This window comes from Spermophilus citellus (genome assembly GCF_964194105.1).
Source record: "Spermophilus citellus genome assembly, chromosome: X".
Classification (NCBI taxonomy): Eukaryota; Metazoa; Chordata; class Mammalia; order Rodentia; family Sciuridae; genus Spermophilus; species Spermophilus citellus.
In genome coordinates this window covers 146,042,551-146,051,299 of record NC_138190.1, presented here as the reverse complement: position 1 = coordinate 146,051,299, position 8,749 = coordinate 146,042,551, and the positions used below count along the sequence as shown (strand labels likewise).

The 8,749-nt window shown below is 40.0% G+C and overlaps 1 protein-coding gene across 1 annotated transcript; it reads left to right on the top strand.

Moving 5' to 3' along the window:
* Positions 1-77: 77 nt before the first annotated feature.
* Positions 78-4,861, top strand: CETN2 (centrin 2). The gene is made up of 5 exons (XM_081277152.1): positions 78-216; positions 1,212-1,370; positions 1,659-1,787; positions 4,018-4,155; positions 4,594-4,861. Exons 1-5 carry the CDS (start codon positions 115-117, stop codon positions 4,681-4,683), a joined length of 618 nt encoding a protein of 205 aa, XP_081133278.1. The 5' UTR covers positions 78-114; the 3' UTR covers positions 4,684-4,861.
* Positions 4,862-8,749: the final 3,888 nt, after the last annotated feature.

The window sequence follows — 8,749 nt, the reverse complement described above, 5'->3', positions numbered from 1 at the left end:
ACGTCTGCAGTGTGTTCTTGCCCAATGAAGATAAGTCTTAGTCGTCAGCGCACCGCCCCTTGCCCTGATCCCAGGCCTTGCCGGGTTAGCCCCACCTACTCCAGCCCTAGGCCAATGGGAACCCGGGGCGCGCGCGCGGGACGGTGGGAACAGCGGGCACCTAATCTGTGTGTACGCCGTTGCTGTAACAACCAACAGTGGAGTTCTTTTGCAATGGTGAGTACTGGCCGCGCGGCCGCTCCGCGCGTCCCCACACTGAGCCCTTCCCAGGCCCTGGTCCCGCCAAGCCGCCTCTCCTGCGCCTTGCTTGGCTTTGGCACAACCGTTCTTCCTTTGAGCTCTATCCCGGAAGAGTAGGGTAGAGACTAGAGCCTCCCGCCGCCCCTCTGGGCCTGCGCTTAGCTATTGTCCCCCAACCCCCCTCCACCCACAGCTGGCCTTTACACGGCCCTTGGGCTCCTCTGACCTTTCCCTCGGTGACCCTCCATATGCAAAGAAGCCCCAACTCCTTTCAGACCCTGGCTTCAGTTAAAGTTTTTCCATAGAACTGGCCAGGTGGTGTATTGTTCTGATTGTTAATCCGTATTTTGCAATTTAAATATGGGGCACTCAGGAGGTGCTTCCAGGTTCTTGGAAAAGGAATGAAGGTGCTGAATGGATTGGGTTTTGTGGCATGATATTGACAGAATACATATCTTAATAATATTTGGGAAAATTTAGAAGTAATTGGAAAATTCAGAGTCTTCTTGGGAACCAGTACTGTAAGTGGGTGCATCACGAAAAGCAGAGAGAGTTGAGCATTTCTATTTGTTCACAGTCAATTCCTTAGCTAGCTGTTTTTCTGGATGATTTTTAAGATCAAGGTATCTCTTTGCTTCTAACTACACTACTAAACAAAACAGAGGGGATGGGAGAAGATACAGATGAAATTATATTGTTATATTGTGTGCAAGTACAAATTTGTAACAATGAATCCCACCATTGTGTATAATATGGAGAAAAGAGGTCTCAAAAAAAAAAAAAAAACCCACGAAAGAAAGAGGGGGGTAGAGGTTCATGAATAGATTCATTGTTCTTTCCAGTAAAACTTCCTCTTTTTGTTAAGCAGAGCTTTAAAATTGGTATAAAATATTTAAAAAATATACATGGGTGTCTGTAACTACACAAAATAGGTACTGTATCATGCTCATGTGTTTGTATAATGTTTAAAGGCCTCCAATTTTAAGAAGGCAAATATGGCATCAAGTGCCCAACGAAAAAGGATGAGTCCTAAGCCAGAGCTTACTGAAGAGCAGAAGCAAGAAATTCGGGAAGCTTTTGATCTCTTTGATGCTGATGGAACTGGGACCATTGATGTTAAGGAACTAAAGGCAAGCTCTACATTTTTTCTACTCTACTGGCTTTCCTCTTCTTTGTCTTTTTCTTCTCACTACATGATCCTTTGGACCCTCTTCTCCCTGCAGAAATTAATGGGAGGATGTACTGTGTTTTTTTTCCTGCTTTTACTTACCTCAAGTGTTATTCACTAAAGGTGATTGCAAATATCAGTTAGATCTACGTTAATGTGTTCTTCAATCACTTTAATATTATTGTAGCAGTTATTTTTTCCTCTGCTTGACTTCCATGTGCTTATTGAGATAATCCTGTGTTAATTATAGGTGGCAATGAGAGCCCTGGGCTTTGAACCTAAGAAAGAAGAAATCAAGAAAATGATAAGTGAAATTGACAAAGAAGGGACGGGAAAAATGAATTTCAGTGACTTTTTGACTGTGATGACTCAGAAAATGGTAAGTTAACTAAGATAATTAGCATGTTGTCCACCATAATGGCAGATACATTTAAATGTACATTTAAACATGACTTCACTGAAGAAAAGTCAGTCAGTAAAATCTGGAGAGTTTGCCTGATAAATGATAGTATTTTCAACTGAGAAGTTGGATGCTTGAGTTTTACTTGGTTTTTTTTTTCTTTTTTTTTTAATTTAATTGATTTTATTTTTTAAAATACACGATTATGGAACACATTACAATTCTTATTACACATAAAGCACAATTTTTCATATCTTTGTATATAAATATGTTCACGCCAATTCATGTCTTTATATATAAATTTGGGGTTTTTTTTGCATTACAATTCTTATTACACTTGTATACCACAATTTTTCATATGTCTGTTTACTTGGCTTTTTTCAAGGTCACAAAGTTAAGAAATCATTTTACCCTCTGTAAAGTAGTAGAAGTTCAGCTGCTTTCATTTGTTGGCAATTATCCTTCTTTAGCTGATGGGATAATGACAAGAAGAAAACCTATAAGCCCCAACAATTTTAAATACTTATCATTTTAACGAAACAAAACCCATATACTTTAACGTTCAGAACCCTTCTCTCCAGTTTTTATTCAGGGCAATTCAGGCTAAGGGTACTTACTTCAGCACCTGTGCTTTCTGCTGCGGTGAGGATATGTTTTACCAGCACATCTAAGGTTGCACTCATCCATTCTCTAGTTTCTCAGGTGTCACCCTTTTAAATGATCCAAAGGGTCAAGAGAACATAAGCTATTCTCACTGGGCCAACATCTAAGGCCTTGTTCTTTCATTGACCACCTGGCTCCTTAATGTGGCTCATCTTCTCTCTGTTTGCCTGTATATAGGTTACCCCCTATTATCCTAGTGTGTTTCCAAGGGCGCAGGTCTTACCTGTTTCTCTGCCAATTTTGTTTCTTTGAAATAATCTAGTCATGCCTACATTTTTCTTTGTGGACTAATATAGGAGATCAGAAGACTCAACATTTTGTAGCCACCTAGTAAAGTTCTCCCACATTCAAAGTGGGTTCCCAGATTGCTCTTATTAGGGGCTCTCTCCATTTATAGCTGTTGGCAGGTACCTTTTGAAATATTTGGGCTTTAATAACTCTGCAATATAATGAGTAGAATAACCTCTCTTTCTTCCCTGCCTGTTCCCTCCACCAAGAGGATTCTTCTTCTTCTACCTCAGCAGTGTATTTTCCCTGATTTTAACTCTACCCACTGCTCCTTTAATTTAAAAATGAATCCTGTATCTCCTTAGTTTATACAAATAACCTTTTAGGTATAATCTTTTATATTTTTAATAATTTTTTATTGTCAATGGATCTTTATTTTATTTATTTATATGCAGTGCTGAGAATCAAACCCAGTGCCTCACACATGCTAGGCAAGTGCTCTACTACTGAGCCACATCCCCAGCCCTATATTTTCTTTTTTTAAAAAAAATATTTTTAGTTGTAGATGGACACAATATCTTTATTTTAATGTGGTGCTTAGGATTGAACCCAGTGCCTCATATGTGCAAGATAAATGTTCCACCACCGAGCTACAGCCTCTGCCCCTATATTTCCTTTTTAACCTCTAGGTTTTTTAATAATTTTATTAAATTTGTCCTCTTTTTCTATCCTGGCTTATATTTGATCTCCTGCAACCTAGGACCTATGTCATGAAGGCTATCATTGAGACCATGGGGTAAAGTGGGGAGAGGAGGGTGGAGGGGTTAAGGAATGAATCCAACAAGCTAGTTCTCTTATAAGTTCCTCCTTGGCTTCAGAATTGGGGAAAGTTCTGAACAAGAGACAATTAGTGGCAGCTGGTGTAGATTTCTAGTGTTACTTGGTGCTGCACATTAAAAAGCCTGGCCTTGGTTTGCTGCAGAAGCCTACAGCTTCTACCTATGGTAACAGTACTTTAGGCCCCCAAAACAAGTCCTCATGTCTATTCCTCAAAGACTCTTGGCTTATTGCATCAAGCAGACAGCTCTTTCCACTGAATTCTGAAGCACTTATGAACTAGATATGGGATAGGGCAATAGATTAGGAGGCAATGTCACCTCAGATTGGAGAACATGGCTTGCCTAGCTTCCTATTGCCCCATATCTAGACTCATGTTATGCTGTTGAAAAAGACAGGGTGAGTGGGCAGCAGTGGAGCTGCAGGACATGACCAGATGTGGTAATTTCTTACTCATGCATTTTCTGTTCTACTTGTTAAGTCTGAGAAAGATACCAAAGAAGAAATCCTGAAAGCTTTCAAGCTCTTCGATGATGATGAAACTGGAAAGATATCATTCAAGAATCTGAAGCGCGTGGCCAAAGAGTTGGGTGAGAACCTGACTGATGAGGAGCTACAGGTCTGTAATACCTGAGTGTAGAACTAAGAATTCCTCCCTTTGAGCCCTCTAGCTTTTCTGAGTTGCATTTTCTCTGGTGGGAGCACATCTTTGAAGGAAAGCTAGTGTCTTCTTGTCCCTCTACTGACAACTTAATTCTCCTTTGTGAATGCAACACACCTTATGAACCCTGCTTCCAGAAAAACACATATGTGCAATTGAATTTACTTTTTTAGGTCTAGTTAAGGTGTTCTTCAAGGTCCCCTCCAATTGATATGTATGACAATGTGTGACTTGATTTTCAAATAATTTATTAGGAATAATTTTAAGTATTTATCATCTATCATATCTGCTTAGGTAAACTACAGTCATGCTTTCACATAACATTTTTAAAAGCCCATTACTTAATCACCTTTTAGTTTATTAATTAATCTAACCTGAATCCTTACTGTCATGCAGGAAATGATTGATGAAGCTGATCGAGATGGAGATGGAGAGGTCAATGAGCAGGAGTTCCTGCGCATCATGAAAAAGACCAGCCTCTATTAACTTCAGTGTCTTCTGTTCTACTGCAAGCACACGTGACTAGATTTAGTGCCTGCCATTGTGTGAAATCTGGCTTTTGAGAACACAATCCCCCACTGTCCTGTATAACTTTCCTTATGACCTTGAGTCTATTTTAGATTTTTGGAAGAAGTCTTTGATATTAAAGTTCTTTGTAAAATGACCTACCAATTACTTTAATTCTCAAAAGCAGAATGAGAGCACATTAGAGTGGAGAAAAGGGGCTTAAAGTTTGACTACCTGCCATTTCACATTGCATTGCTTCACTTTTGTCATGCATTTCCACATAGATACAAACACAAAACAACTTCTTAGACAAGCACATGTTGTACTTATGTCACCACAAGCAGTGGTCATTCTGCAGTGGTTCTGATTGCTAGTTGAAACCTGTGTGTGGTTTTCTCTTTTATAAAATCCAGTGAACTCTTTCTCTGGCATTTGTATGTGTGTTGATGCTATTTATTTTGTCAGGAAAAATAAAACCTTTCTTAATTTGAGCTTTTTTTCTCTAAGGATGAGTTCTTTAGCCTTGATTTGCGAATTCGTCTAGACACATGAGTTGAAGGTAGCATGGTACAGAGAAAACTCCTTACCAGCCTATGGACAGGAAATGAAATAATGTTTTGCTGCTTTTCTGACTTGAAGTGTTTCTTGCTTTGAGAATCTGTGGGTTTGCAAAAATAGTAAAATTTCCATTTCATCTAAGTCTTATGATGCCCTAAAATAGTTTTAGCAAAATATAAAGCCAAAAAGGAGTCTCATGGGTAATTTGTGCTTTGATAAAATGGGGAGAGCCAGGCTATACCAACAATAGGTCACACTGGTGAATTCCTTTGCTCACAGTGTCTCATAGACTCTTGGAGTTGTGTTGGAAAGGAAAAGGACTTTGTCTAGCTGCTCTCCTGGTCCTATGTAGGATTATTTGCAAGAGAAGCATCCTGGTCCCCTGGAAATAGGTTTTGTCTGATTGAGCTACAAGAGAACAGCTATGTAAATTTGGATTTCAGATCAACAGTAAGTTACACATATTAAATATTTTTTTGGTGTGGTGCTAGGGATTGAACCCAGGGCCTTGTGCATGTGAGGCAAGCACTGTACCAACTGAGCCATATCCCCAGCTCCATTTTTTTTAGATTTTTAAAAATAGTTTTTTTAGTTGTCACTGGACTTTATTTATATGTGGTGCTGAAAAATCAAACCCAGTGCCTCACACATGCTAGGCAAGTGCTCTACCACTGAGCCACAACCCCAGCCCCCATTAAATATTTTTATTTAATGATTTTCACATATCCCATTTGGACTTAATACTGTCGATCTGAAATTCAAATTTATCTGGGCATCCTGTATTTCAACTGGCAACCCCACACGGGAAATGGGTTAAAGAGGTGTAGTCCTGTGCCTCATCCTTGGACTTAGTGGCACAAAAATGTGGACTTTGCCATGCCTCCCAGCTGAGCCTTACACAGAGTGTCCTTAGGTACTTTGTGTATGCAATGAAGAAAAGAGCTGTGTTTAATCAGAGTAGCTGGGGTTGAATCAAAACATACATAAAAGATCTGACTTTATAGTTGTTCAAAGAATTGGGTATTTCAGAAATGGCCAGTCATACTCTCATTCTTTTGTTATAGTTATCACATAAATTTTATTGTTAAATGTAGGTCCATGAAACTTACATGTTTATTGGCCCCAAAGTCAGTTGACAGCATTTGCTAGGAGGATTTGGCCTTTGTCACATTGCTTTTCTCTTATAAGGGTCATGTGATCTCATAATAGACACAATATTAGAAAGAAATGAACAAACAGGATTCCATTTCCCATTTGTTTTTACAAAATTATGTCTTGAAATGCATACATTGCAGGATGGCTAATCAATTGAATTACCCTCTATCACACTTAACATTTTTATTTTGAGGTCTTTCAATTTTTAAAATTCTACCTTGACTGGGATAATAAGAAAGAACACACATTTTACCATTTTCTTAGGCAGCCTAAAAGATTGTGAGATTAGATTCAAGACTTTCAGGGGACATAGGGCTTGCAGCCATGGGCTTCTCCAGAAGCCACTGAGGGTAATTTCCCTAAAGTTAAGTGGCTTCTGAGAGTGCTGACATTCCAAATGCCACCAAAATAACAGGATCTCTGGCTCTTCTTTGGCCACCCTTAAAACTCAGCCTCAAAAGAGGAGCTGGCTCCTGCTCAGGGAGCTCCTGCATTCAGCTACAACCATGTGCCAGGGCTGCTCGACTTTATGTTTTGTCACACTTTCAAATACTAGAGTTTTGGCAGCACAGTCAGTGGGAGTAATATACTCAAAATAACAGTTTAACAGCAATCACAACTTTATCACCACTCCACAGAAATGGCCTAGATGCTTCCACACCCTTGGGTTTCACTGGAACTCCTTATTTCCTAGATAGTACTCACTCATGAAGTCAAGTTCCCCCACAGCCCATGAACTACCTTTTTAAAAAAAAAATTGATAGTTGTAGATGGATTGAGTGCCTTTATTTTATTTGTTGATTTTTATGTGGTGCTGAGGATCGAACCCAGTGTCTCATGCATGCTAGGCAAGTGCTCTGCCACTGAGCTACAGTCCCAGCCCTGAATTACCATTTTTGAGCCTGCTATCATCATTGTGATTAGTGCCCTACTGCAAATTGCTATGTTTTCCACTTGGTCTTATAACCTGCTTATTGCACATACTGGAAGGGGCTAGAATAGTCTGCACTATTAATTGTAGCAAAAATAATCTATACGCATCAACTGCAGTTGTGGAGCAGTATCACCATCCTGGTGTGCCATGCTGGGACATATTGTATATATTCCGTGATCTAAATCTCCATCAGCAGTCCCCTGAACTTACGAGTGTTCTGAGCCCATTGCTAAGAATATCAGTCGGCACTTGATGTGTCTGGTGCTCAAGTCTCCCTCTCCTCTGACTGTTCACTGGCTCCTTAATCACTGCCTTTTGCTTTTATCTCTCTGATTGCTTTGGTTCAGAGGCTTGGTGTCATTTTTATTTCTTTTCTCCTCTTCGCCCTGAATATCCAGTATGTCACTAAGACTTTCCCTCTAGTAGTCGTTCTGATCCACTCTTCTTTTTTCATTTCTAACGCCACCACCTCAAGCCAAATTTGCATTTCTTCAGTGTCCCTGTAGCTGACTTTTCAATGTCTTCCCAAGATAATCCATCTAAGCATTAGATAAGCATCTAAGCATTTTGTGTCATTATTTTACCCAGCGAAGGAGTATGGCCTTTAGATTCAATCACACCTGGTTCAAATCCCAACTCTTCTACTCAACAGCTGTGGCCTTAGAGGATAGAAATTATGCCTTTTGAGCCTCAGTTTGCTCATCTATAAAATATGGGTGCTATGAGGTCAAAGGAAGTGGACAAGTTACTGGGTACCTCACATAGAGTCTGATGCACCATAGGTACACAGTTGAGTAATGGCCTATCTGCAGATTTGAGCACAGCCAACCTACTCCTCCTCACCACTAATGATCACTGTCCATTAGCCTGTTTTTCTTTTTTATTTTTTTTCCTAAATTGGATGCTTTTTCTTAGTAAGTGCTGATGTGTATTGCCCTTGATATAAAGTTCATTTCTCTATATATATTTGGCGTCTTTCAATGTCCCAGTTGGCTTCTCCATTGTCTCAATTGAAATATCCCCCATCTTTTCCCTAGGACTGTGTTTTTCTTATATGTGTAAACTCCTCCGCAGTGCTTCCTCCTTCCTGAAAACATTTACGCATAGAGAGGACTTCTCTGGCTGTAATTCTGGAATACAGCAGTCTTGCAAATATGTCCTTAGCCACTAGATGGGGTGCCAGGACAAAGAGGTCTTGCAACAGTGCCACCAAATCCTTTAGAGCTCTTGAGTGGTTTAAACTGGATCTTCCTAGTGTTCAAACAGCCTTGGAGCATGATGGAGAGTATTCCCATTGGTAAGAATCCTGGTGGGGCTGGGAGTCCCTTGGAAATGGCTAATAGGCGTGGACACTGTTGGAATGATAGCTCTTTGGATGGATGCCCCACTGAGTCTAAT

Bases quoted from the DNA above. Each gene is read 5' to 3' on its own strand.
- CETN2 (XM_081277152.1), top strand. From the start codon at position 115: ATGGGAACCCGGGGCGCGCGCGCGGGACGGTGGGAACAGCGGGCACCT. The intron at 217-1,211 runs GTGAGTACTGGC...TAATGTTTAAAG, and splicing joins AGTGGAGTTCTTTTGCAATG to GCCTCCAATTTTAAGAAGGC. The intron at 1,371-1,658 runs GCAAGCTCTACA...TGTTAATTATAG, and splicing joins TTGATGTTAAGGAACTAAAG to GTGGCAATGAGAGCCCTGGG.